The sequence below is a fragment of the Mesoplodon mirus genome, assembly GCF_964341445.2.
Source record: "Mesoplodon mirus genome assembly, chromosome: 7".
NCBI lineage: Eukaryota > Metazoa > Chordata > Mammalia > Artiodactyla > Ziphiidae > Mesoplodon > Mesoplodon mirus.
Window position 1 is genome coordinate 73989226 of NC_138983.1, and position 27596 is coordinate 74016821.

The following is a 27596-nucleotide window of genomic DNA, read 5'->3' on the forward strand; positions in this document are numbered from 1 at the left end:
CCACCCCTTTGGGCTGCTTTATCAACAGTTAGAGGGATAGTCTACTTAAGAAATTTGCTAGAAAAGGTGAACCCCGAGGGCTTTTATTTGCCAAAATTTACCGTCTTTTGGATGAGAGCCTGTTACTGTGTGACTGTAGTATTTGTCATGTGGTCTTGTTAGACTTTTTCACTCGTCTCTTATTATCTATTTGGCATATCCTTCCAAAACCTGTCCAAATGCATATGGAGTTTTTACTTGACAATAGATATAATGTATTTATAACGGTATAGTCTGCCATGTTCATTTAAAGTTGTATCATTAGACTTTTCCTAATTGCTACATACTAGGAGTTAAAGTTTAACATTGCCTGTTTCTTCTCAGGGTTTCCAGAAAGGAAGCAAAACCACAGACTTGTCAACTGGTAATGCTTTATACCTTCTTTATGATAGTAGATTCTGGACTGTTACTTTTAAGAGTATATATGGTAATAAAGTTTGGCTACATTTCCACTCTCTTTGATTTTAGATGTAAGCTATATATTTTAGTAATATTGCTTAGTTTTAAGTGCAGATGTCTGTTAAAATGCCATTGTGATAACTAATATAGTATAGAGTATGAAACTGTCCTAAGAGATTAGCCTGTTAAGGAGGCTTACCAGAGGGCTCTTGGTGAATCCTAAGAGGGAATGTCATGTTTGCTTAACATAAAATAGAGTGCAAAATCATCAAAGGTCTTATTTCATTACCACAGACTCAGAAATAAAGTACACTTTTTTGTTGTAAGTTTTCCTGTTGCTCCTTTAAAGGTGCCAAATGTCTGACACATAGGTTAGATCGCCTTATAACCTAAAGCTCCATGTGTTTAGTTTGCTGTTTTCCCATGTGGAACATGAGCAGTTCAAAGAAGAGGAAGCGCTTCTAGAATCATAGCTAGATTAGCTGTTTTAAACAAATTTGGTGCTAGGTTTGGTTGAATAGATAGGACTGCGTATTTGCAGAAAAGCTAGTTTTTATCTAGAAAAGTCTGAACTTGGTTCCACTGTGGACCTGATGATAGTCGTGGGGTAGCAACAAGAACAGTATAATTTTTGTTTTTAAAATCCCCATTTTCCTTTTAGTCAGAGAGTTTATAGATACTTCAAGTTCTGAAAGTGAAGCATAGAGTGAACCAGAACAAGTTTCTGGTTACAACAGACTACTTGCCACATTAAAGGATGTCTCCAACGAAGATGAGGAGGAGGAAGAGGAAGAAGACAGTGTTCTAGATGAGACAGAAATGAATCTTGAAGATGGCGATAGTGACGTCATTGTGGAGGAAGAGATGGCAGTAGAGTCCACTGACATGCAGAAGAGTGAGTGTCTTTGATGTGGGTTTATCATCTTTGCAGGGACCACAGACAGATTGCCCCAGGGGCAGGGTGCCTTGTACCATAGAGCTGGGTGAAGGCACATGGATTCAAAGCAGAGATTCTTAACATTGTTGGGCTCTGTGATATCTTCAAGAATCTGATGAAAACACAGGACCCTGTGGCCATAAAAATGCAGAAATGACATTTTTGCTTATGATTTCCAGGATTTCATCAATCCTACTTCAAATTCCCCTGATTGGGAGGAAAGGGAACATAATTCTGTTTTTGTAATGGTCTCAACTTATGAAAGAGATTATTGTTCCTGCCTTAGAGGAACCAAGTTTAATGGAAGATAGACATAAAATATACAAAACTTTTCAAGCATCAAATCTGAATGGAACCGATAAATATAAGGTGTTAAAGAGATGCAAAGTGGTCACATGCTGCCAGGGTGAATGCGGGGAGGCTTCAGAGAAGAGCTGGGACTGAAAGCTTAAAGGAACTCTGTCTCACTCAGACATCTAGGTGACTTTTTTTTTTTAAATTATTATTAATTTATTTATTTTTGGCTGCATTGTGTCTTTGTTGCAGTGCGCCGGCTTCTCACTGTGGTGGCTTCTCTTGTTGTGGAGCATGGGCTCTAGGCACGTGGGCTTCGGTAGTTGTGGCACACGGGCTCAGTAGTTGTGGCTCACGGGCTCTAGAGCACAGGCTCTGTAGTTGTGGCGCACGGGCTTAGTTGCTCGGCGGCATGTGGGATCTTCCCAGACTAGGGCTTGAAACCACGTCCCCTGCATTAGCAGGCGAATTCTTAACCACTGTGCCACCAGGGAAGTCCCCATAGGTGACTTTTTAATTTAACTTTAAAATCAACTTTATTGAAGTATGAATTACATTCAACAAGGTGTACCCGTTTTAAGCATGTAATTTGATGTCTTGACAAATGTGTATATCTATATTGTCATCGCCAAAGTCAAGATACAGAACACTTCCAATACCTGCAAAAAGTTCCTTCTTGTCCTTTTACAGTCAGTTTCCCAGGCCTGGCATCAGGCAACCACTGACATGCTTTCTTTCACTATGTATTAGTGTTTCCTATTCTAGAAATTCATATGAATGGAAGCATACAACAAGTACCCTTTTGCACGTGGCTTCTTTGGCTCCTCATGTTGTTGTGACTCATCCGTGTAGCTCATATTAGTAATTCATTTCTTTTTATTACTGGAATAGTAGTCCATTGTCTGAATATATCTGGGTAACTTTTTATATTCTATTATCTTAATGCCTACTTGCCTTACTGTATTTTTTTCTATACTTTAAGGTGTCACACACCATTCTTAGTATTTTCATTCATCACTTGTACTCGGATAAAAAAATCGTTGCCTCAGACTTAGGGATTGTTTTAATTTTGCTGGTTTTCCAGTTTTTTTTCATGTTTTAGGTTTTTAAAAATGAGAAGTTTGGCTTTTTAAATTATAAAAGTAATATATATTTACTGTAAAAATTTAAGAGGGTAATATAGTTAACGTATATCTCCTCCACCCTGGGATGAACACCTTTAACATTTTATAGAACCTTCCAGACTACTTTTTTATGGATATATGAGTGAATATATATTTGTGTGTATGTGCATAATGGCCTCATACATTTCTGTAAGTTACTTTTTTCTTTAATAATATAACGTGTGTAACTGTGGGTTATTGCCGCTAGAACCCTGGTGTCCAAACTCCCAGGCCAAATCTCCTTCTACTACATTACACTACCATGGGGAGGTTTAAAAAAGAAAGGGAAAGTATGAAGGGTGATTTTTCCATAAATTAAATCAACTTGAAAAGGCGCATTTGGAGAGTCAGAGAGTACTGATATTGTTAGAAAGAAGAAAGGTTGAAAAGCTGGTTAAATCTCATTTAAAAAAAATCCATATGTACCACATTGTAAAAAAGAGAAGGAAGACGGCATTCATGATTACTGGGCTGGCAGGGTAGGGGACAGTTGCATGCTGGGGGTGGCTCTTGTACTGGCTCTTCCACTCTTCACACTTGTGCTCGGCCATGGCCAGGGACCGCTGAGGGAGATCAGAGGAGAGGGTGGTGCCTTGGGGGTTCCAGGGGGTTGTGCAGATGGCTCCCTTGCCACCCAGACTGCCCCAGGGTTCCCAGCCCCAAGGATTATGGAGCATCCCCACACCTGTTTGCTTTGCAGTTGCTGTCCTGCACGCATTTTCTCCTCCAGCACTTTCTGCAGTGTCTCCTTGGCCTTCTGCTCATAGCTGTTTTTCTGGTCTTCCATGTGTAATAGCAACTTATTCATTCCCCAAGAAGTGTATTTCTGTAAATTTGAGGCAATTCAACAAATACACATTGACCTACTGTGTGCTAAAGCCTGAGCAGGGATACAGAAATGAAAAGAAATTGGTCCTTGCCCACAGGGCAGAGATGTCAGTAATCTGGTGGACCTTCTTCCAGGCTGGAGGCAGGCAGGGAGAGTCCCTCAGGTGATGTGAGAGGTGAGTGGGGATAAAAAACTGCCCTGGGCATGCTGGGCATTCTCCCCTAGGCCTTCCACAGGCATTAGAAATCCGACATTTCCAAAGGGAAATCATCTTTCTAAACCTGCTCCTATCTCAGTGGCCAGCATCACCACCCACCCAGTCTCCCAAACCCTAAACCAGGGAATCATCCTTGATTTCTCTCTCACCTTCTTCAAGGACTCAGTTCCTCATCAAGCTCTGTCAAGTCAGCGTCTTTAACGGCTCGTTCGTTACCTGTATCCTCTATCCCTACTGCCACCTCCTTAGTTCAGACCCTAGTGACACTATTATATGGATTATATAGAGACTATGTGTTATCTTCATGCCTTGCCTCCCTTCAAACCCTTGTCAGTCCTGCAGCTAGAGGGTTCTTTCTAAAACTTACATCTGATCCCATCACAACCTGCTTAAATCTCTCAGTGGTTCTCAGTGTTCTAAGAATCAGGTCCAAACTCCTTGGCATGGTTCCTACTTACAAGCCCAGACTTTCATCTCATGCTGCCTCCACGCAAGCTGAACTGCTTGTAGGTCCCCTAAGCACTGTGCTTTTCAGCCTCTGCCTTTGCCCATAAAGCTTCTTCTGCTTAGAGTATCGTGACCCACGCTTCTCACCTGGTTAACTTCTACCCATGTTCAAGATGCAGCCCTAGAATCATAAATTCTGATAAACTTGGCCAACCATACCTACCCCCCGACTCTTTACGGATTAGGCAGTTTTACTGGTGTTCACATAGTATCTGTATTTCTGATCTATTGACTCATCTGTCTCCTTTAAGGGATTGTAAACTCCTTTGGGGCAGGGAACATTTTTAAAAAAATAAAATTATTTTTGTAGGCTTGGGGATCTGAACAATAGTCAGTAAAGTCAAGTTTTAAAAATGCATACATTTGTATTTTTAGAATTTCTCCTGGCTTCAAGGTCCAAAAGAAAAAAAGACACAAGAGCAGCTTTGCAAATTCACTGGGGGTCTTGCCTTTCCAGTGCTTTTCATTTTTACGCCCTGTGATTTTTGGGAAAGCAGGAGCCTTTTACTGTCGATTCTGGGTTACCCAACTGGGTAAGAGATAGTCTAGATAATGCAGATTTAGAGTTCAATATCAAATCGTTTCCATTTAGCTTTGGAGTCATCTGAAAATTTGGATTTAAATGTTGAGTGGGTCTTATGTTCTTGGAATTGTCATTAGAAACCAGATACAGGAGTTACTGGTTGAGATCATACATGGTTACGTCCAGGTTATTGGACTTAACCATGCTGGTCACTGACCAGCTTTATCCCCCATTGAAAACGAGTAGACTGGCATTCTGGATTATATGTCAGTCTCTTATGAGCTTGGTTGGCATTACTGAAAAAATAAAAGTTGTGGATCCGCAAACCCATAGACTCTATAGGCTATGTTCCCCTGCAGAATTCTAACTACATGGCCACCTTATCTTCCTAACATCAAGTGGGAGCAGTCTGGCCGGTCCATCTTGTTCTCTTGATCTTGAGTCCTCTGCAAAAGACATCCCCCTTTTGTGCACCAGCACATACGTCACAGCCCTGAAGAAAGTGTAGACATCTGAGATACGTTAACAGTGGGGGAGGGCTGATATCCCGTGAACAGACACATAAATGCTTGTTAGACCTGGAAATTGAAAACCAGAGAGGCGGGGCCACACTGGTTTTGGCCCAGGCCACCAGCCACTGGTGTTCCCAGCAAAATGTTCCCAATGTGGGAGTTTGAGGAAGCAGGGAAAGGCAGGTGGTGTGAGTTTATTAGGACTTGAGGCCCTCAGCCTCGCACTGAGGCCAGCTGAACCCCCAGAGCGTGCTTCCTGCCCTCCTATGGGCTGCTACTCCTAAAGGTACTTGGTTTCAACAGTTATTTGTGCATCAGATTAAAGACTGAAGGGAGAGGGAACAGCAAGCCTAAATTCTTCATATCATATGCCACCTCCCTTTCTCTTCCTATTATATAAGCAATTCATGTGAAAAACAAATAAGGCAAGCAAAACAAAATTACCTGAAGTCTTGCTATCCAAAAGTTACCATTAGTATTTTGGTGTATACTTGTTCCAGATTTTTCTTTATTTTCAACCCTTCATTAAGGCCATTGTAGTGTTGACAGATGATGCTGGCACAAGCACTTGAGATGAGGCTCCTCTTTTTAAAATACTGTTTTTGCATTTGGCTTAATTTGTCTCAGGCCCTGCCTTGCCTGGTCCCCAGCGTGGTGTTTTCTGTTGTAGTCTCTGTAAATTGGAGTTGGGGTGATGGGGCGGTCAGGCAGGGCTGTGTGTATCTGTGTCTGTATGAGGGAGGGCGGGCACGCTTTCCAGTGTTTCTGGGCAACAAGCAGGCACTCACTGCAGTTTCCTATCCTTCAGGCCTGGGCTGTGGCGACAGGGGAAGTACCAGGAAGGGGTGAACGACCCCGACCCAGCTAAATGGAAGGCCCAGCTCCGCTGTGCGCTCAACAAGAGCAGGGAATTCAACCTGATGTACGACGGCACCAAGGAGGTGCCCATGAACCCAGTGAATATATATCAAGTGTGTGACATCCCCCAGCCCCAGGGCTCTATCATTAACCCAGGTGAGGCCCCAGCTGCTGGGGAGAAGGTGGACAGTGTGCCAGGTTCCGGGCTGGACCCTTAAAGCGATAGTCGACTTGAAAGTCGCCTCGCTTACAAAGTTGAAGACTGGTAAATAAAGCAAGAAATGCTGTCCCTAGAAAGAACCCAGAGAACAAAAGATATAAACTCAGCACAGTCTTCCTGCCCACCCAGTGGAACAGTAAAGCATTAGAAAGAAGAGGGGGTATTGAGTTCTATAAAAAATAACTTCTCTTGGGACTCAACACTGAGAAGAGAGGCCAGGTAGTTTAGAAGAAGGAGGGCTTAAAACTTAGAAGGTCTGAGTTATAAACCTCGGTCTTTCCATTTCACTACTTGTGGGACATTGAATCAAGTCATTCAACGTTTTGAGCCTCAGCTTCTTCCACTATAAAGTCTGGGTTCTCATCTTTCCTGCGTATTTCAAAGGCTGTTCTAAGAATCAATTGACATGACATTATGAAGGCTATTAAGTTCTCTTTATAAATGATGGGTAAGTGATCATTTAATTTGTATGGTATTTTTCCTAGGAGAATACCACCTGATCCCTATATTTACTCAATGTTTAGCAAGTTCCGACTAAGAGCCAGATAATTTAGACTTGACCTCCAGTGAATCTAGTGAGGCTCTGCCATGAGGGAAGGGTCTGTCTTCACAGTAAGCTTACAAAGGAGAGAAGCTGTGCTCCTTGGGTCCTTAGAAGGGATGCGAATGTGTAGAAAGGGGTTTAGAGTAGGAATTAAAAGATTTCTAGGAGAAGGGAGTAGGGTCTGCAGCTCCTGGATAGGGGAGGGGATGAGAGCTTTCACTGGGGCTCCGTAGGAGGAGCTGGGAGTGGGGTGAACACCCTTGGTTCCCACTCTTTGGCATTGAGGGTGCACACTGAACCCAAGGAACCTCTGTGCTGGCAGTGCCTAGCTTGAACAGTGGGTCAGCTGCAGGGATGACAGTGCAACATGAGCGCCTCACTTTTGACCTTTGTGTGTGTGTGTTTCTCGGGTAGGATCCACTGGATCTGCTCCTTGGGATGAGAAAGATAATGATGTGGATGAAGAAGATGAGGAAGATGAGCTGGACCAGTCAAAGCACCACGTTCCCATCCAGGACACCTTCCCCTTCCTGAACATCAGTGGTGAGTGGGGTGGGGGGTGGGACCGAGGCATGGAGAGGATGTAAGGGGCTTTGATTTTGCAACCGTTGACACCATATCCACCATTGCACTGGGAGCAGCGACCAGGCCCTGGGGCCAGGCTGCCAGTCTGTTAGCAAGTAGGAGTCATAGGCAAAGGAACTCCGTAGGCATAGTTATCCCAGTGGGGTGGCTTCTAGGCAGAGAGAGCATCTTCTGAATCTTATGTGATAATTCAGAGAAATTAAAAAATGAAATTCATTCTCAATCCCGCATACAAATACACAAGCTGTTACAAATTTTGCTGATTTCCTTCAGGCCAAGTGCAGGGATCATTTTCGTGAATTGTAGGCAAACTCTTCTGCTATTTCCCTCGGTACAAATTTTCTGTCACTGCCTTAACAGCCTCTGCTAAGGCTGTATCGTGGGAAACTTGTGGCTCTACAGCTCTTAATACTAGGCTCTGATAAAATTTCTCTACTAGAGACTTTTATTTTTTTTTAATTTATTTATTTATTTATTTATTTTTTGTGGTACGCCGGCCTCTCACTGTTGTGGCCTCTCCCATTGCGGAGCACAGGCTCCGGATGCGCAGGCTCGGCAGCCATGGCTCACGGGCCCAGCCGCTCCGCGGCATGTGGGATCTTCCCGGACCGGGGCACAAACCCGTGTCCCCTGCATCGGCAGGCGGACTCTCAACCACTGCGCCACCAGGGAAGCCCTATCTTTTTTTTAAATTGACTTTTTGAATTCAGCTTCCCAGGAAAGATGCGTTTAGAGGTTGGAGGGTCCCTGTGAGACAGAGCGGGTCCTGCACCTCCCATTGCACGTTCTGAGGATGCTCAAGCACAAGGTGAACTGCTCTTCCACAGCATCTTCCCTTGAACTTTTCACTGACATGCTCCTAGGCATATGACTTGCATTCAGTTGAGTAGCTTTTCACTACTTTTCTAAGTTCCATCTGGCTGCTAGGGTCAAATGAGATACTTTTGCCACCTAGAAAATTTAGTATATGAAGAGGATTCCTGTAGGATTTTGGAGTCCCCTTTCCTAGGTGATGCCCCTTCTTTTGAGAATCAGGAAATGACTCTTATCTGTCTACTTGCCCTCCTTCACTTACCCTGTCATTTATAACCTTGCAACCAAGTGATGAGTAAAGACAACGATCATAGAGCTCTCTCAGGTTAATACTGCCACAGCTACATTCCCACTTGGTGCAATTTTAAGATTTGGACATTTGGAAATGTGAGATCCTTTCCCAAATCTTTGGCTCACTCATTCTGTTATTCTCACCCCTTAAAAAAGGATGCAACCCATTTCCAGGATCATGATTTCCCTTTTTTTTTTTTTTCATGTTTTTTTAAAGCTAATATTGTGTGTCCTTACGTTATGGGCCACCTTGGATCCTTTATGGAAACATGTGAACATATATTAAAAATGAAAAAGTAAAATGTGGCCCTACAGCCACAGCGGGATTTCATTGCCCTGAGAAAGGAGTTGGGGCGCATCACTGACTTCCACGAAGCCTATACTTTCAAACAGGCTCCGGGCCAGCCAGTTTCCGGCTTAAGCAAGGAGAATGTTCCAGCGGTAACCAACAAGGAGAACCTGGCGACGCCGGTCTCGACTCCATTCCTGGAGCCGACCCTGGGGAGCAACGGCTCTGCGGTCACTTTCGGGAAAACCCAAGAGGATCCCAAACCATTTTGCGTGGGCAGTGCCCCACCGAGTGTGGACGTCACCCCCACCTACACCAAAGACGGAGCTGACGAGGCAGGATCAACCGATGGCAAAGTTCTGAACCCGAAGCCATCTAAGCTGGCAAAGAGAATCGCAAACTCCGCTGGTTACGTGGGTGCCCGGTTCAAGTGTGTCGCTACCGGACTGTACGCAGACTCCAGTCAGCTCGGCCGGGAGCAGCGGGCATTGCAGGTGAGCCCCCCCCACCCGAATTTCAGGAGCCTGACCAGTTGTCAGGTTTTTGTAATGTGTGAAGAGGAGGGGGCCGGGGGTATGATAGGGCAGGACACCGGGCTGATTTGGTTAATGAAGCTTAGGATAATTTAAATGTTTGAAATGTGTCCAGTAAGGGGACGTAAGTGGATACTTGAAGTTATTCTGTAGATTTTAAGCGAACTCCACTCGAATGCTGATAACGGAAGTTTTAATTATTGCGAAGGATGTGTAAAAGACTGCATGACATTTACCTATCAATCGCTTTGATTTCTCTGCCGTTACTGTACATTAACAAATATACCTAAAAGCGCTGCTTAGAATGCCTTACGTGATACTTGGTGGAGGTGTGTAGCGGCCGCATGTCTGTGAGATTCGTGCAATTTTTTTTCCACCAAAAAGCAAACAAACAAACAAAACAAAAAAACAAACCTTGCTTAAAGGGATAGAGTATGTATTTAACTTGCTAGTGAATGATAGATGTTGTATAGGAATTTCCTTAAGATATTTTACTTTTAATTAAAAGACAAATAAAGCCAAATTGTTTTGCAATGTTAAGAAAAAAATTGGTTTATGCTTATAAAAATGGATGAAGTTATCTAAATGATTCATTGAGTGCCCATTTTAATGACATAGATGGAAGGATTACAAGAGGACAGTATTTTATGTCTACCCGCTGCTTACTGTGAGGTCAGTTCTTCAAATTTTTATTACTAGAATCTTCCATAAACCTTTTGAGTTAAATTTCATTTCCAAATATACAAAGGGAAGTTTGTGGGCCATGGTCGTCTTTATTCATTGTGCATTTGTTTTCTTTTCTGTTGTGTTTTTGTTTTGCTTTCTTTGCGTTGTGTTTTTGTTTTGTTTTATTTACCTTCGAAAGAGAATGTCTGTATGCCACAGTGTATGTATGGCTATACATACACACCACATATATCTCTACATACATACGGCTTTACGAATAAAGAGTGTGTGACTAGTTACACATAGACACTCTTACATTTTTATCGTTCAATTTTAAAATATCTCAGTTGTATCATAAATTGTGGTTTGTTTTGGGCAAACTTTTCTTTGAAGATACTTTCCTTTAAGGTAAGGGCAGTGAAATAGCTTTGGTGGTAAGGTGTATCTTTTTTCCATCTCCGTTCTCTTTCTAGCGTGCAGTGATGCGCTTCTCAGAGTTGGAGATGAAAGAGCGAGAAGGTGGCCACCCCACGACCAAAGACTCCGAGGTGCGCAAATTCAGCCCCGCTGACTGGGAAAGGCTGAAAGGAAGTCAGGACAAAAAGCCAAAGTCGGTCGCCCTGGAGGAGGCCATTGCCGACCAGAACGACAGTGAGAGATGTAAGTGAACCCAGGCGGCTTGTTTGTGGTACCACGTCGGTGGGAACGGGGCGGTTCCACTCCCAGTGCCGAGGGAGGTGAGAGGAAACAATACGCTTCCGACGGCCCAACGTCTGGGTGCTGGCTGTTCGGAGAACGGGCTGCTCTGGCCACCCTTCCCAGCTGTGGATAGCAAGGCTGGTTGTCCTTTTGAGCGTTGCGGCATCCAGGAGTGAAGCACCTATGAAATGTTGTTTCCTGGCACGCATCTCCTTTTTCCGGAGCAATGCTAGTCCTGTAGTTGGTAATAGTCTGATACAGTAGAGCAGAGGAATGGCGGTGCAAGACCTCCAGCATAGCAGGTATGTGTTCTGTTTTGTAGCAGGTACGGATACGGGTTTTTGGTAGCAGTGGAATGACACTTGCAGCCAGAGCCAGACCCTCCAGGGTGACAGTCTCCTGTGGGAGGGAGTGGAGAGTACTCGGATTCTCCCTCCAAAGGCAGAGGTTTCGTTCAAATGAGATGAGGGCTGATGAAGGCACCAGAAAGATGAGCATAATTATTTTCTGTGGCAGGCTTGTTTGCAGTCATTAGGAGTTGACAGCACGCTCCAAGGGCGTGGGATCAACGAGGGCGTTCTTCCTACCAGACGGGGTGTATTCTGTTTTGGAGGCCAAATTGGAGAGAAAGCTAGTGTTTGCCTCGAGTCACACTCTGTGGTCCCATCAGCTGCTCCCCCACTGGGGTTGACTTCGGGCTTTGCCCTCGAGACTTTCTGGGCTAATGAGATGTGTTGGCAGCAAGTGGAGGTCTTTCTCCCGCTTTCTTCAGTGTGCGTGCTTGTGGCCTGTGGCCTGCAGCCTGCTCCGGACCCCAGAAACCTCACCGGTGATGGTGAGTGAGGGCACCTAGGTGAACGTCGAGGACAGGGTGGGCGTGAAATCCTCCTGAGACGGGACAGTTGGGGGTGGTGGGCACGTTTGGGAGGCCCAGGCCCTTGGACCCAGTCGTAGGGTCGGCGTTCACCCGCACGCTTAGGTCGTGGGTGCCTGATGCAGTTCGGGAAAATTGTGGTCAGCAGCAGCGTGTGCTTCTCTCTGCTGCTTGGAGCACTGCCCTCCCCCAGCTCATCTTTAGGGTCAGACAAAGGCCTGTGGCCAGGGTTCTGGGTAAGCCACACCGGGACCGGTTTGTCCTACGTGGCTCCCGTAGAAGGGGATTTCTGGGGCTAGTCAGTGGCGGCCTTACCCGAGGGATGGGGCTCTTGATGTGCCTGGAGTAGACGATTCCGACCTCCTCCCACTCGGGATTGGAATGAAAAACGGAGGGTCCAGGCCACCCTGGAGTGAAGCAGCAAGAAGGCCTCCCTCCTTGCCTGTGCTCACAGCTGACACGCAGCCCTTACCCTCCTGAGTGGCCTCATAACTCAGCTCTTGGGGAAGTTTCTCAGAGAGATGTGATAAAAGTGGGCAAGGCCAAGTTCACGGGGATGCACTTTTCTGAGGAGGGGATCTGCCTGTTCTGGGTGGACGGTGAGGGGGGCTGGAGGAAGGGAACGGGCAGTTAACTGGCCTCGAGTCTTCTCGCCCTTTTCTCCAGCAACGTGGCCAAACCCAGGGTGGCCGCTGCCCTTCACGTCTCAGTGGCCTCACCCGCCCTTCTTCCCAGAGACGTTTGCGTGCGTCCTTCCCAGTCTTTCCTGCTGAGCGTGGAGACAAGAACTCGGTGTGGCTGATGGGGAGCAGGGCCTGAGCCCCAGATGATTCCGAAAGCCACCTCCCCCCACCGCCTGCTTCCAATCTCAGACCGACCGACGGGTCTCTTCCTGGAGCACCCGGGACATGGCCCAGTGAGCCATGAATCGCCACCATGGGAGGGCAGGAGAAGGGTTGGGGAAGGTGAGGGGCTCCGTTTGAAAGGTTGGGGCAATGGAGGTGGGTTCCCCACCCACCCTCTGTCTTGTAGAGACGTGGGGTTTGTAAATAGCTGGTCAGGAAAGGTCACCTGAAGGGGCCACTGTTCTTACTGCGGCCTCCACGTTCAAGGCCCAGCAGGTGTTCATTCCATTCAGCTGGATATGAACGGGCCTTCTTGTTCTTGGGCCATCACGTCTTGAGCTGATATGGGCTCAGGTCCTTCTCATGGGTGTCGGTGTGGCCGAGAGCCGAGCTGTGAGCACATGGGAGCTGGGGCGGGGATTTGGGGCGGGCAGGAGTCCCAGAGAGGGTCCAGGACGCCTTCAAGATGCCTTCCCCCTTCTGAGGCAGCCCCTACCCATGGAGGGACCAGGAGCTTCCAAGGTGGTGGGTGCTGTTTGCGTGGCCCTGGTTGTCCTGGTGCGGGTGCATCTTGTTGCTAGGGGCTTGTTTAAAAAAAGGAATTAACTTGAAAACACAGTGGCCGAGATACTCATTTATTCTTTATGATCACATGGGTGGCTGAGTGAAATGTTTATTTTGGAAGTTCACCAAATGAGTTTGGAGGTTCCTCAGACTTGGAAGTTCATCACTAGGAACCCTCAGTGGCATTTGAAGATGGGGCGGGGCAAGGAGGCATTGGTCCCTTCCTTCTCAAACTTGGAGTAACCATCTCCCTTGCCAACCACTTGGCTGGGACAGGCCTAGGACCTGCTCAGTGGCAGTGCCTGGCCAGGAGCTGGAGGAAGCCTCAGTCGAGGGGCTTCATGAAACTTCTTTGCTCAGGGAACTTCTCTTCCAGCTGAGCACCTGCACGTGTGTAAACTACTTTGGAACAGAGGTCCCTGCACTCCTTGTGTAGCGGGTGTAACTTTGAACAAGGTTAGCCCTGACTGGAGGTGCTATAGTTAAGCTACAGAGAAGGGGATTCTAATCCTGGGGAGCCTTCCAGCGACTCAGAACCCTCTCACCTCGTTTAGGCCTCACTGGGCATGGCTCAACAGTGGTGAGGGTGCTTTGCTGCCACAGTGACTTGTAAATGTTGCTGTGGTGATGCTTCTGTGAGGTGATGCTATGGTACAACCATAATGCATTTGGGATATAGGTGCTGTGAGTCATAGGACCATGCTGCAGGGACCACGTTCACATCTTGCTTAGACTGGGTGACCAAGGGCACATGGCTTCCCACTTTTAGAAGGGCCAAAAGTAGCAATGATGGCAAAGCCTGATGGTTAGGATCCCCGTGTATCTATTTATCTCCCCATCTCCTTTGCCCTCAAGGGTCATCCTCCTGTGGGTCGTGGTTAGAACAGTCTTTGAGAAGCTCCAAGTGACACGGAGCCTCTACCCCATAGCTGGTGGCCATGGGCATCTTGGGCAGTCGGGGTGGGTGTCCTTCAGGGTTATTAGTGGCCTGGGTAAGGTCACACTAGCGTAAGGTCTTGGGGGGCCTTAGCTGAGGGGAATTGAGATCTTTGCCCTAAAAGGCTCCGGGGTTGGGGGAAGGGTGGATGGACCTAGTTTGGAAAAAGAAACTTTCAAATTGGACATGGGGGTTCTTAAGGTAGCCCTTCCATTCCTCCATGGATGCCCTCCCACGGAGCTTTTAGGGAAGGCTGATTGGACCAGATTGGACCCGAGAAGTCCAATGGTGTAACCAGCAGGGCTCACCTCTTAAAATTTCCTACATTTCAGGCCTGAGATTCAGGCTGGTCTGAAAGTCTTGGCATCTTTTGGTTAAAGGGATTTTTCCAGCCTTTCTCTGTGCTGAGCCCGGCCCGTGATTATGAAGCCCACTCTGGAGGGAGGCTAGCAGTAACATTCCCACTTTACAAGTGAAGGGGGCCGAGTTGTAAAGCGGCGCCATTCCTGCCCGAGTGTTTAAGAGGGTCACAGAGCAGCCGGAGTGAGAGTTGCAGCACGCCGTCTTCACCGGGCCTGCGGTAGCCTGGGCTGCATCACCCGTAAGCACAGGCCAGGAGTTTGGGGTTTCTCCTGCTGCCATGGCAGGAGACCCTCGCGGTTGGGGTGATTCCACCATTCCGGCAAGAGTAGATGGGGATCTGCCCCACCTTGGGATACCCTTGGAGAAAAGCTAAGTGTGTTCCACCATTGAGAGCACAGGTCAGGCTAGCCCAGGCCAGGGTGAGGTTCATCCCCACAACTGGCTGCCATTAAATGCTGGGAATGCCCCCAAGAGAGGCTGATCAGGGGACCAGCCGGCTGGGCAGAAGTGGGAGTGATACTTGAAGTGGTCTAGGGAGAGGAGGAGGAATGCGAGCAGCATGTGAGGGGTGTGTCCATTTCATCTAGAAAAACGGGCTGTGGGAGCTTAGCTCAGGTGTTAACGAAATACCAAACTCATACACCCACCCCCACCCCCGGCCGGTGATGGACACAGGGTCATCTTCGGGGAACTCTTTAACAGCACAGTGATCATTATGGAATTCTTTGTGTGTTAGAAACAATGTGACTAGCAAAGCAGTTGAACTGTTTCTTTGGCTAGAGCAAAAGTGAGGAGTGATGTTAGGCTGGGGTGATTGGAGGAAAATCCCCAAGTGGATGCTAGATTGAGCAGAGGGGGCAGGAGCAACACAGGCGGAGCTGGGGTGTGAGCAGTTCAGCCCTGCCCGCCACATCCCCCCACCCCACCCCCATGAAGGGGGTTGGAGTCTTGTCTTTGAAATGTCCTTAGATGCTTGTTGCCTGGGAAGGAAGGCGTGGAGACGTGCCAGGTGGGTGACTGGTGTCACTGAGGGCCTTCTTCCTAGACAGGAAATAGGAGCAGCCCCTCGATGGCAGTGAAATGCTTTTCCCCCCACGGGTGTGGAAAGAGGACAGACGGACTTGTAGCAATCTGGTTGAGTTCTTTGAAATTGCCCTTGACCCTTGTGTGTGCACCAGGAAGCCTTTCCTTTCCCTTTGCCAGGCTCCTCTTGCCTTGGTCTCCCCAGCTTCCCAGCCTCCCACCATTCTTTCCCTACCCTTTTTCTTCACCCTCGCCCCTGCTGACCCAAGTGAACATGGGTGCTATGTCTGTGTAGATGGCAGTTGGGGGCTATTTGGTCTCTTGATGACATCAGCCTTTTTTGTTAACTAGCAGCAGTTTCCATAGTCATTTGTAGCTCTGCCCTGATTGGTTGGCTCTTACTGTGAGGTCACTCACCCCCCCTTTAAAAGTAAGCCACCTTGGAGAGTTAAGCAGTTAGGGAGTGATCTCACATGCCTATAGAGGGATGGTGTAGATGCCTCACCTTGACCCTTGAAGGATGGATTGTGAGTGGGCTACGCACCTCATTTTCTGCTTTCTTTGCTGGTTGTGTTCAGCTGTCCTTCCTTTGGGACGTCTTTCTGAGGGTTTTGTGCTTCCGGCGTGTGAGGCCCCTGGTCTCCAAAGGGGGGTGCGTCTGTTGGTAGCAGATTGCCTTGGGCATGGGGGTCCTGCCTGCTCCTGGTGACCTTTGTTCCCTCCTTTCCGGGTTGTCTCCCCTCCCCTAGGGGAGTGTTATGATGGAAGCAAACCTGACCCCTTCGAAGCCCCAGAAGACAGTGATCTTCCTGAGGACATGGACACGGAGCCCCCCAGAGAGTCCCCCGCCGACCAGGCGGCCCCGGACGCGTCACGCAGCCCCACCCTCAGGCTGAACAGAAAGCGCAAGGTGTCTGGCAATAGGAACCACACTGAGACCACTGTGCTCCCGGAGGACTCTCTGCTGAAAGCCAAGCCGAGACGGGTCTCCAAAGGTGGGCTTGGTTTCGCTTCGGGCCCGCAGGGCACCCTACGGAAGTCCTGGAGCGGAGCAGTGGAAAGTTCCAGTCCCACCCTGGATCCCTGGGGGGAGCCACTCACACCTCCCCACCCCCCACCCGCATCCCACCCCCCACCCCCCCAAAGCCAGGTGCCAGGGCTGGAGCCCAAAGGTGGCCAAAGGCAAATAGGCCCCCTCCCGAGACTTGGTGACAAGTTCCAGCCAACACAGTGACCACACCCCTCCCCTCCCCCACTCCTGTTAGTGATGTGTACGACAGTTTGTTCCCCGCCCCGGGGGGCTTCTTCATTAATTTGTAGTTATTTCTCCATTAGCTGACTGGCCTGAGAGGGAAATGACAAACAGTTCCTCTAACCATTTAGAAGAGCCACATTATAGTGAGCTGACCAACCTGAGGTGTGCATTGAATTAACAGGGCTCCATCCCAGAAAGCAGCGCCGCTTGCTGCACCTTAGAGAACGGCGGGAGCAGCAGGTGTCGGCAGCAGAGAGCAAACCTGGCCGGCAGGGCAGGACGGAAGTGACTCAGGCGGTCCAGCCTGCGGTCACCCCCCAGGGCAATAGTATCTCCGAAGAGAAACCTGGCAGGAAAAGGGCAGAGGGCAAAAGCAACAGAAGCTGGTTGGAGGAGTCCCTTAAATGCAGTGACAATGAACAAGGTACGCACGGGGCGGGGGGCGCTCCTGGAGGGTGGATCACCCGCCCTCTGTGGGAAGCGGCCCTGGAGGGGACCTGAGCGCCATCCAAGTTGACAAGAGTAGCGTGTGGCGAGCGGGGAGTTTTCTTCATGAGGTCCTTTCAGCCTGCACACTTCCTTATGGAATGGACAGTGAGGCGGGAGCTCGACTTCCTGGGCTGCTCCTCATCACCCAGCCCGCGGCTGGGCAGGAAGGGAAGTCTTGGGTGACCCCGGGCGCTTGTCAGTGCCCTCATTCCAGCCTCAGGCTGTCCCCAGTCGCCCTGTCCCGAGCACCCAGGCCCCCCATGGGTGGGGACGGGAGCGCACGAAGGGCTGGCTTCTGCCCTGTCTTGCGGCCCTTTGAAGCGACTTGCCATTTGGCGTTTCGTGGGTTAGCCTATTTGCCGGTTGAATGTGGGATAATTAAAATATTAGTGCTTTGAAAACATAATAGGCGTATTTTTAAAAACTGAATCTGCTCCAACGATCAGTGCTAACAATGGGCTTTTCTTTCCTCACCGGCTACAACTGTGTAACGCCCGCTGCTTCTCCCCCTGACAGATGTGCTGTGCATGGACGGAGAAATGGATCGGCAGCCTTCGCCCCTGCCGCAGAAATACACCGACAACAGCGAGAAACCATACGCGAAGCGACCGTGCAAAACCAAGCATTTGATCCCTCAGGAGCCCAGGCGGGGCTTGTCGCTGCCAGGGGACTCCTACGTGGACAATGCGGATGGCAAGGTACCTCTTGCCCCTGGCTCTCCCCCGCCCCCCGGGCCTGTGCAGGCACATCCCGCCTGCCTACTTCTCTGCTTCTGGGGACAAAGCTTTCCTTTTCCTGAACCCCTCCCCCAAAAATGTCACTGCCCCTTCCTAGGGGACCTGTCTCCTGGGTGGCGGTGAAGTTTCCAGCGAGTAAAAATGCAGCCCCTTCCTCGCGCCCCGCCTCCCTCAGACAGAGAGGAGGAAAAGTGCTTTCCTCCACTCAGGAGCGGCCTGAGCCCAGTTCCGACTATGATCTTTCGCCGGCCAAGCAGGACCAGAAGCCCTTGGACCGTTTGCAGCAATTGTTACCATCTTCCCAGGTCTCGCAGCTGACATGCTCAAGCTCCCCTCCAGAGACCACCCAGTCCCGCCCGATGCCACCGGAAGCGCGGAGACTTATTGTCAATAAGAACGCAGGCGAGACCCTCCTACAGCAGGCCTCCCGGCTTGGCTACGAGGTGAGCATCCTTGTGGGTGCCCCGGATTAGGATCCGCCGGCTGCTGCTCCTTGGGTGGGGGACACACTGGCTGGGGATGGGGGGCGGGTCTCAGAGCCCAGCCCCCTCCACGTGGCGGACTGGGCTGGGTGTTCCAACAGGGTGTTTGCGTTGGCCCCACTCACACTGCGGGCTCTTTGGTGGCTTGTTCAGTCGTGGTGTGAAAAGAAAGGCAGGCCTCTCTGATGTTCCGTTCCCGTTCAGGCAGGTAGGCTGCTTCGGCCAGTCCGGCTCACTTATCTCTGATACAAAATCTGACCTAACCCAGGGCTTGGCGACCAGGGGAATTTTAATGAGCCTTTTGGATTCTGAATAGCAAGAAGGAGAGTAGTTATTAGCTCTACTAACTTGTGCTGTTTGGGGCAGAGTGATGCCCCTGTGGGGTAGCGGGTGGGACGTGTCTGTGTAGAGTAGGGGTGGGAGTAGGGCAGACCTGAGCAGTCTCTTTCTGAGAGGGCACGGGAGCCGAGGGCTGATGGGCGGGGAGCAGGGGTTGAGCCTTGCACAGAACTCCCTGTCCACACTGCTGTATCCCAACCCAGCATGGCTGATGACAGTGACAGCCTCTATTGCTAGAGCAACACAGAAAGAGAGCTGGTATCTGCCTAAGCCCGTGTGATCTGTAGTAACTCCTTTCACCCTGTTAACATCTTCACTTGGGAGTAACGAGTACTAGCCCACTCTCGGATGAGGAAACTGAGCCTCAGAGGCGTTAGCTGATCCCCGTACAGGTAGCAATCCAGCAGTGCTCCACAGCCCACCACGCTCCTCAGCAAGACTGGCTCACACTGGAATTGCCCTTTTTACAGTTCAAAACCTCTGTGAGACAGATGCCTCTCCATGCCCTGTGCAGTTCCCCCACCATACTCGTCAGTAGCAATTGTGATGTGATAGCCCACAGGGCAAAGGCATTTTTCTGTGCTGGCATCAGCCCTCTGGGAGTTGAATGGTGACAGTAAAACGCGGTTCAGCAGGCTGAGCGTGGAGGTGTGGCTGAGCACTGGGGTGGCAGTACCCAGGCTGGCCCGGAGCCCTGGCGCCCACACCCTCAGCCAGCTCTGTGCCCCTGTCCCCCGTCTCCCGTCGTGTCCCCCCACCCCGGTCCATAGTGCCGTGAGCCCTTGGAAGTGTGCCTGCCTTGGCCCTAAGGCCTGACTGTGGGTGGGAAGTTGGAAGCACTAGGGCTATGCTTAGTTTGGGGGTGTTTTTTGTTGTTGTGGGTTGAATGTGCTCTTGTGTATATCTACACGTCTCTTGGAGACCTCTCCATTAGCTAGAGAGCACTTTGTGGTAGTTAGCGCAGTTACTTGCAGGTGAAGTCCAAGGAGCACCCAGTTGGTTTCCCAAGAGCTGAGAGCGGGCGCCTAGGAGGACAGAGCAGATGTTGCACATAGTGTTGAGCTAGACCCCCTGTGGTTGAGAAAATAGTCTCCTTGCTTCCAGCAAACGCTGGAGGTGGGGGGGAGACCCCTAACCCCAACTTTTGGGTTAGGGTTGAGAAAGTAGACTCCCGCTTCCAGCAAATGCTGGAGATGGGGGTGGCGGGGTGCTGCTGCACCCGCCGTGGAGGGCGGGGCTCCGAGCCCCACCTGTGAACTTGGCATCATTTCCAGCAGCCTCCCTTTGGGACCAGAGACGTCAAAAGACCCTCATTGGTCCTCTAAGACAGTTTGCATTTTGGTTTGGTGGCTCTGAGGCCTGGACCAAGGGGCACTTGATCCATACTTTTTTAGGCTACCTGGCCTTTGATTGCACAGGAAGCCTTGGGAATGTTTACAGTGGGATTTGTTTTTTTCTTCAAATGTAAATTTCAATATGTAGATTCCACAGATCACCAGTGTTGATGCTGAACATTGTGACAAGTAGATGAACGCTTTCAACTTTGAATCCAACTTTCTGGGATTTCTCTGGGCAGAATTTTAAATGTTGGGCTGATGGCCCAGTTGGGAGATGTGGCAGCTTCAACCTTTTAAAATTGAAGGACAGTTTGCTTAAGCAGATAAGGGTGTGGTTTGGGAGGGTTTTCCTGAAGTTTTGTCTTCAGCATTCTTGGTTATTTTCTTCTGCTTAGCCAAAGATACCATGTGCAGTATAAAGGCTGTCTGAGCTTTATGTCATGATAATCTGGTTCTGGAAGTTTAGAAACACACTCTGGCTTCAGATCCGCGTTAAATAGATCACTTGTGTGGCCAAAGACCTCAAACCATTCCCTCCTGGGAAAAAGGCTTCTATTTCTTAGGCTAAAACGCCAGTGTGCAACCACATGCTTGTGCCTTTAGCGGTGATGGTTAAATTTTCTATGAATTGAGTAAGTCATGTTTTTTTAAAAAGTTAATGAGGCATTTAATTAACTAACAACGTCGGGCTTATGGCCTTTATGGTTACATTTTGCAGGTAATGGCATTCGGCTTATAGCCGCTGAACAGAGAGCTGTCCGACAAAAGCAGTTTGACTTTGCTTGGGAATGGCTGGGCTGCCCTTCGGACACTCCCGTTTATTTCTAGCGGAGAAAATAAAACCAAGGAATGTGTTGCGTCGACAGACCCGCCCCGCCTCTTCACCTTTCAGTTAGAGAAAGTGTTGGTGGCGACGGTTGCCATCCATTTAGAGGCCATCACCCTCTTAGCTAGGAGAGTGTAGTTAGCCCACTTGACCCCCAACAGAGAAGGCCTGTGGGATGCTCGTCACAGCTGGATTGCATCCCTCTAACTGGGGCCCTCTTGGGCCTTTTGAATCTTCCCAGCTGACCAGGTACCAAAGACCTGAGTTATAGGTCTAGTACTTCATGTTAATTGAACTTGGGGTTTAATATCTCTGGGCCTCAGTTTCCAAGTGTTGAATGAGGATAGTACTACCTTCCTTTCCTGCTATCTCCTGGGTTCCTGTGGGTGACAGAAGACGTCCTCATCTGGGGGAATGGGAACCACTGTGTAAATAGTGGGATCAACGTGGTTGAGTTAGGACAGCCCGTGGCAAAAAGTCTGACCTGGCCGTGGGGCTACTGCTGCCTTTGCTGCCATCTTCCAGGAGAAGAGAGTTGACTTACCCACCAGCTTGGACGGCCTTTCATTTCTAGGTACCCTTGAATCTGCCCTAGTAGTGATGAAGGTTTCCAGGTGAAGGCCATGATTGTCACAGCAAATAAACCCTGGGTTGAGTAAATTGATGTGTGCACAGCAGTTGGTGGCCTTCAGAACTGATCCCAGAGCCACGTGACAGGGCCTCTCCCTGGCTGGGGCACACAACTCATTAGCTTGCAGCCGTCCACTCAAGTCTGGCTAGTGAGGGCCTGCTAAAAGCGCAGCAGCTTCATGCGGTATCCTGGATACCAGGGCTCGGGGCAGGTGGCCTGGGAGCCCAGAGGATTGTGGGCTTTCTGGCAGGTTGGGATGTAAACGGAGAAACGCATTCGTGGGCGTGCCTTTTCTCTTCCTCCTCTTGTTTTGGAAGGGAGCTGCTGCAGTGACCTGAAGTAACAGGGCACCGATGGCCAGGTTTACCAGCATGCCCCATTGGGTTCACGTGGTAAGCAAATGGAACATTCTAGTTCTCTCCCAAGTGAGTGGTCACCTTTGATTGGCGTGTCCTCCAAAGGGCATAAAAGGTTTTACAGAACCCATCTCGCACTTATGGGCGGCTAGGATGACGCCCTTTTTGGGTTTAACAGATGAGTTACCTGAGAGATGTCACAAGGAGGCCTGTTCTGACCCCATCACATCCCCCCTTACCCTGCAGACCATGTGTTGGGCCACATGCACGTTCTGCCTACTCCCAGCTCTCAGAACCTGCCGGCTCTCTGCTGGGCACGACTTACCCAGTATAAACAGTATAACGTGTTTTCTGGTGGCAAATGCTTTCAATGTGTCTGAAAACTTTCTTAAGGTAATAAAACATTGAATAAGTTCCTGCTCTGCTTACTGGGAGTGGTTCATATTAATATTTTAACAAGCCAAAGAAAGAAGGTTAATAACAGTGATTCTAATGCACAGTGTTGACACAGAACATCTCCGGGGTGGGGGGTGGGGCGGTGACCGTTTTATTTGATTCTTGAAATGTGGAGGTTGCAGCCTGTGGTGTATCAGGTTCCTGTCATTAACTTGGGGCAGAATCAGTCTAAAATTTTCATATTTACTCGAGAGGGTGGAGTGAGGCAAAATAGAGGGTGGGGTTATTGGAGGCATTTTGTGTCATTCCTCGAGGATGGAGGGAGAGAGCTTCTCTTTAACTCTACTTAACGTACAGACAAGAGCATCTGAGGCCCAGGTTCTGATTTGGGGTCTTAACAAGGGGCGCGAGGATGTAGCTGACCTGGGTGTCCCTGCTTCTCTAAGCTGGGGAATGTTCTCCGGCTGATTTAAGCTCTCTTTAAGTGTTGGTCATCCATACTTTTATCTAAACTTGTGTTATCGTCCACTGCCACTGACCGAACAGACCCATCAAGTGAGAATGGTCTGTGCTTGGCAATGTGTCATCTAAGATGTTAGCAGCCGTGACACCTCTGTACTGGTCACGTCGGCCCCTGGGCTGAGGGCTTTCATCGCTATCCGAATGCGTCCTCTCAGCAGCCCTGTGGAAGCTTGGAGAAGTTCAAGGGTAACTTGTCCATGGCCAGGCCAGTGGTGCAGCAGAGCCTTAGACAACACTGTCTGCATCTCCAAGCCCTTCTCACGCACTCTCGCCCCCCACCAGGATGCCTGCCGCCTGCCCGTGCCATGGTGGGCTTTTGGCCCCGAGGATGTATGCCTTTGAAAGTGGGCACCGCCAAGCTATGGGGAGGTCACGCTTACAAGGTTCACTGTATCGTGGTCTGATGGTATCTCCTCTCCTCTCCTCTCCTCTCCCCGTAGGAAGTGGTCTTGTACTGCCTGGAGAACAAGATTTGTGATGTGAACCACCGCGACAACGCGGGTTACTGTGCCCTGCACGAGGCTTGTGCAAGAGGTTGGCTCAACATCGTACGACACCTCCTTGAATATGGCGCCGATGTCAACTGCAGTGCCCAGGATGGAACCGGGTCAGTGGCGGTCTTGCTCTTGGCCTGGCCCTGCTGGGGCATAGGCAGTGGTTCTCAGGGTGTGCGGGGAACCCCAGAAGGAAAGATGGAGAGTGAGTGCCATGTAAGCACACTGGTGGCGGAGTCCTCTAGAATGGAATCGGACAGATCTTTCTGGCGAATTTACATAGAACTTTAAAAGTCTGTGACGCTCTTATGGACAGAAGTCCCTGAAAATGTTGAGCCTGCATGAATAATCAGGGGTGTTCTCTTTTAAGACCCTGGACCCTTCACCAGCGTCTGTTGAATCTCAATCTTGAACATATATGTGAGTTGAAAGTTGCAGGAGTACAGACAGGTCCAGTGGCAACTGGCTTGATAGGACCTGCCGTGTCCACCCACATCCCCGGGCCTGGCCCCCACTCTGTCCTTGACCTCGGATTATTGGCCAGAGGCCCAGGTCTGAGTCAGCCCAAGCATCTTCCTGGTTGTACCTGGGATGCCACCACGAGGCAGGGCACAGGGGCTTTCCTGACGGTCATAAAATGAGCAAAACCGTAAGGTATTTGGTGGTTCATGGTTTCCAAATAGCATCCTTTCTGGATGAGACTGTGGACAGTGTTCCTGACCCCAGCGGACACGAGCAGGAGGACTCTGTATCCTCCTGAGAACTCGCCCTGCCTGTCGACTGCTTCTGGGCGAGAGGGTTGATCACTCATCTCCAAATTGGTTTCAGGAGAGGTTCCACTTTGCCCCTAGTTTCTTTTACAAACTGCACTTTTTGGGTTTTGTTTGTAATGGTGTAACAATGGCTTGTCGTATCTGCTTCCGTGGTGCTGGGGTTCTTCCCCCCCAGCCCGCCGTATGTTACCTTCTTACAGTCTGTCACTATTTAAGTTCATTGGAAACGTTTTCATCATGGCCTGAGTTCCTCCTTGGGCCATGCATTAAGAGAGATTTGCATTGAAGAATTAGGCCTGAGATGGTCCCTTCACCTGTCCCGTAAAGGGTTATGTGTTGAAATAACAGAGTAATTTGTCGCAGCGACCGTACACTCACCTCCTCGGTGAAATAGCGCGCCTACGAGGCTTGGCCACACACGCTCGATTTTGCCCCGTGTCCTTAGAAGCAAGCATCGCGTGCACAGGTGTAATCCCCCGCACCTCTCCTAGGCCTCTCCACGATGCTGTCAAGAATGATCATCTCGAAATTGTCCGCTTGCTCCTCTCCTACGGTGCTGATCCTACCCTGGCTACGTACTCAGGTAGAACCATCAAGAAAGTGAACCACAGCGAACTTCTGGAGAAGTTCTTAACAGGTACGGCAGAGGTCAAGACACGGTCTTGTTCAAGCATCTAGACGGTGACTTCACAGCCTTTCACCTGGGTTCCCCCTACCCCCACCCCCCGTTTACTCTAAGTGACCCTTTACTGGGAAAAGCGGCCCAACGTTAGTCTGTCAAAGAAGAGATACATACTTTGAGTTTTGCAAGGTGGGGGGCTGGAAAACTCTTAGCTAGCCAGGCTAGCTTTTGTTTGGCAGGCTGGGGCGGTGAGGCGGGCAGTCCCTCAGGAAGGGGGGTGGACGCGTGGGGAGGTTTCAGTCAGATACCTGGAGGCGTGTGCAGTGGGACTTATCAGGAGGTGACACCAGCCCCAGCGTGAGATGTTCCCGAACTCCAGCAGCATTTGCCTCTTACCAGCAGGCGTTATCTTGTTTCTCTTTCTCTCTCTCTCTCCCCTTCTCTCTCCAGACTGTTTAAATAACCTGCAGGCTCCTGACGACGGTAGCCCCGGTTGCTCTTCGGAGTTCTCTGGCAGCTCTGTGTGTGGTGAGCAGCCTTGTTCGTTTCAGTTGGGCTTGTGGGGGTGGGGGTGGTGCTGTGAGCAGGACTTGCTTGGGAAAGAATTTTTCCAGGGTCCTTTTTGGCGAACAGCTGGAATCTTGCTCCAGCTTACTGACCTCTCTCTTGTTTGTCCCCCCGTTTAGAACCAGATGATGAAAGTGGTTATGATGTTTTAGCAAATCCCCCACGACCAGAGGACCAGGATGACAGCAACGAGGCCTATGGTGACCTATTGGAATCTGAATTTTCCCAAGACCCCCTTTTGCCGTGTTATAACGTCCAGGTGTCCGTCGCTCAGGGGTGAGCGTGGCCAGCGTGTGGTCGAGAGCCAGCCCAGCTGCTCTGTGGGGTGGCAGGAGTTAGAAATCCCCTTCAGCAGATGAGGGTGGCTGGGTTGGGGGGTGAGTGAATTCCTCACCAAGTGTCCACCGACCTCACATAATGCAGTGGAACTTTTCCAGAAAAGTTTGGGGGGTGGGAGGGCTCCCCAGCCAACTGCCCTCATTGGAACACACCCCTAGAGCCCAAAGGACACGGGAGTCAGCGACTGCAATTGCAGTTTCAGTCAGTAAACTCTTGGGGAAGGGATCCTCCCCAAACGGCTACCATAGGGGCCTTCCAAGGCGCGTGAGGTCCACGGGACGATACTGATGTGTACCCTCTTCTCGTATAAGATTAGAGAAAGCCGTATGTGGCACCTGGGATCTTATGTGTCTTCAGATTTGCTTAGATCGAGTCTTGTCCCCACGGTCGGGCCACTGTGCCCCATGACCAACCCTTCGGAGTGAACACATCAGGAGACCTTGCTCTGCTGTGTGTTGACCCCGGTGCTTAAGGAGTAGCATCCTCCTTGGACTCTGAGGCTGGGAACGTGTCTGCCTTTGTGGTGACATTCTATTCGGGATAGAGATGATAAAGCGTGGCAGGGTATCAGGAAGGATTGTACCACCTCCCTTCTCAAAATCCTCACTCCCGGCAGCATTGAGGGGCGGGTTGGAGGTGTGGGAAAGGAAAGGAAAGCCAGGTGACCTCGAGTGTTTCTCATGCTCTCTCCGTGAGGGCCGGAGGAGAGGAGAGGTCAAAGAGGTGTTTGCCATCTCCCTTGGGTTGGCATACAGACTGGTTTTCCCTAGTGACTAGAACGGGGTGCACTTACTTGGAGAGGGGTGACCTGAGTTGTGACCAGAGCCAAGGCAGCACTGGGGTGGCCTGCAACGAGGCTCATTCAGGGGCGCTGCTCCTGCTTTTGTCTAAGTTGGCTGATCCGCCCTAGGTGGCCTCTTAACACATGCACATGAGTCCAGAGTTCCCCCGCTAGAAGTAGATCTTCCGGGCTTCCCTGGTGGCACAGTGGTTAAGAATCCGCCTGCCAGTGCAGGGGACACAGGTTTGAGCCCTGGTCTTGGAAGATCCCACATGCCACGGAGCAACTAAGCCCATGCGCCACAGCTACTGAGCCTGCGCTCTAGAGCCCGCGAGCCACAACTAGAGAAAGCCCGTGCGCAGCAACAGGCCCAACGCAGCCAAAAATAAATAAATAAATAAAATTAAAAAAGAAAAAGAAGAAGAAGTAGGCCTTCTAAGGACAGTGAGAAGTGGGGTGGGGGTGGGGTAATCAAAGTGGAAGTAGCAGGCCCTTTCACCGCCAGGAGACGGGTAGTTCGTAGTTGGGAGCGCCTCTAATTTTGCCGGAAACTCAAACCACTGTCCTTTCTCTTGTGTAGGCCTCGTAACTGGCTGTTGCTCTCAGACCTGCTCAAGAAACTGCAAATGTCCTCCTGCATATTCCGCTGCAATTTCCCAAATGTGAAAATCGTCACCATCGCGGAGGCCGAGTTCTGCCGGCAAGTGTCAGCAAGTCTCTTATTCTCTTGCCCCAAAGACCTGGAGTCCTGTAATCCAGAAAGTAAGGAGCTCTTAGATCTGGTGGAGTTCACGAACGAGCTTCAGACTCTGCTGGGCTCATCCGTGGAGTGGATCCTCCCCAGAGACCTGGACTCAGACGACGACTGGTGAGCTCGCCGGGGCCCGCCGTGTACAGTGTGTCATGGTGTTAATCCTTGTGCATATGTGTCCTAATACGACTATTTCTGTAAAGAAAGGACACTATGAGACACGACTCCAGTCGGAAGGACTTCAAAACATGTTTTTTTCTTTTTAAAATTTGAAGTCAGTTTTTATGAAGTTATTAATAAAGTTTCTTTACTTTTCAATGTACACATGCTTCGGAATATGTTTGTTTTTACTCGGAACAATTGTTTCTTTTCTTT

General features: G+C 49.7%; 1 protein-coding gene across 1 annotated transcript; it reads left to right on the forward strand.

The window, feature by feature from the left end:
- The first annotated feature begins 872 nt into the window (after positions 1–872).
- LOC309807081 (BCL-6 corepressor-like) lies at positions 873–27492 on the forward strand. The gene is made up of 16 exons (XM_082626302.1): positions 873–1333; positions 6229–6434; positions 7457–7585; positions 9108–9514; positions 10172–10225; positions 10693–10879; positions 11691–11753; positions 16274–16519; positions 16961–17203; positions 17785–17966; positions 18311–18448; positions 23335–23501; positions 24653–24798; positions 25234–25311; positions 25470–25626; positions 27051–27492. Exons 2-16 carry the CDS (start codon positions 6341–6343, stop codon positions 27340–27342), a joined length of 2583 nt encoding a protein of 860 aa, XP_082482428.1. The 5' UTR covers positions 873–1333; positions 6229–6340; the 3' UTR covers positions 27343–27492.
- Positions 27493–27596: the final 104 nt, after the last annotated feature.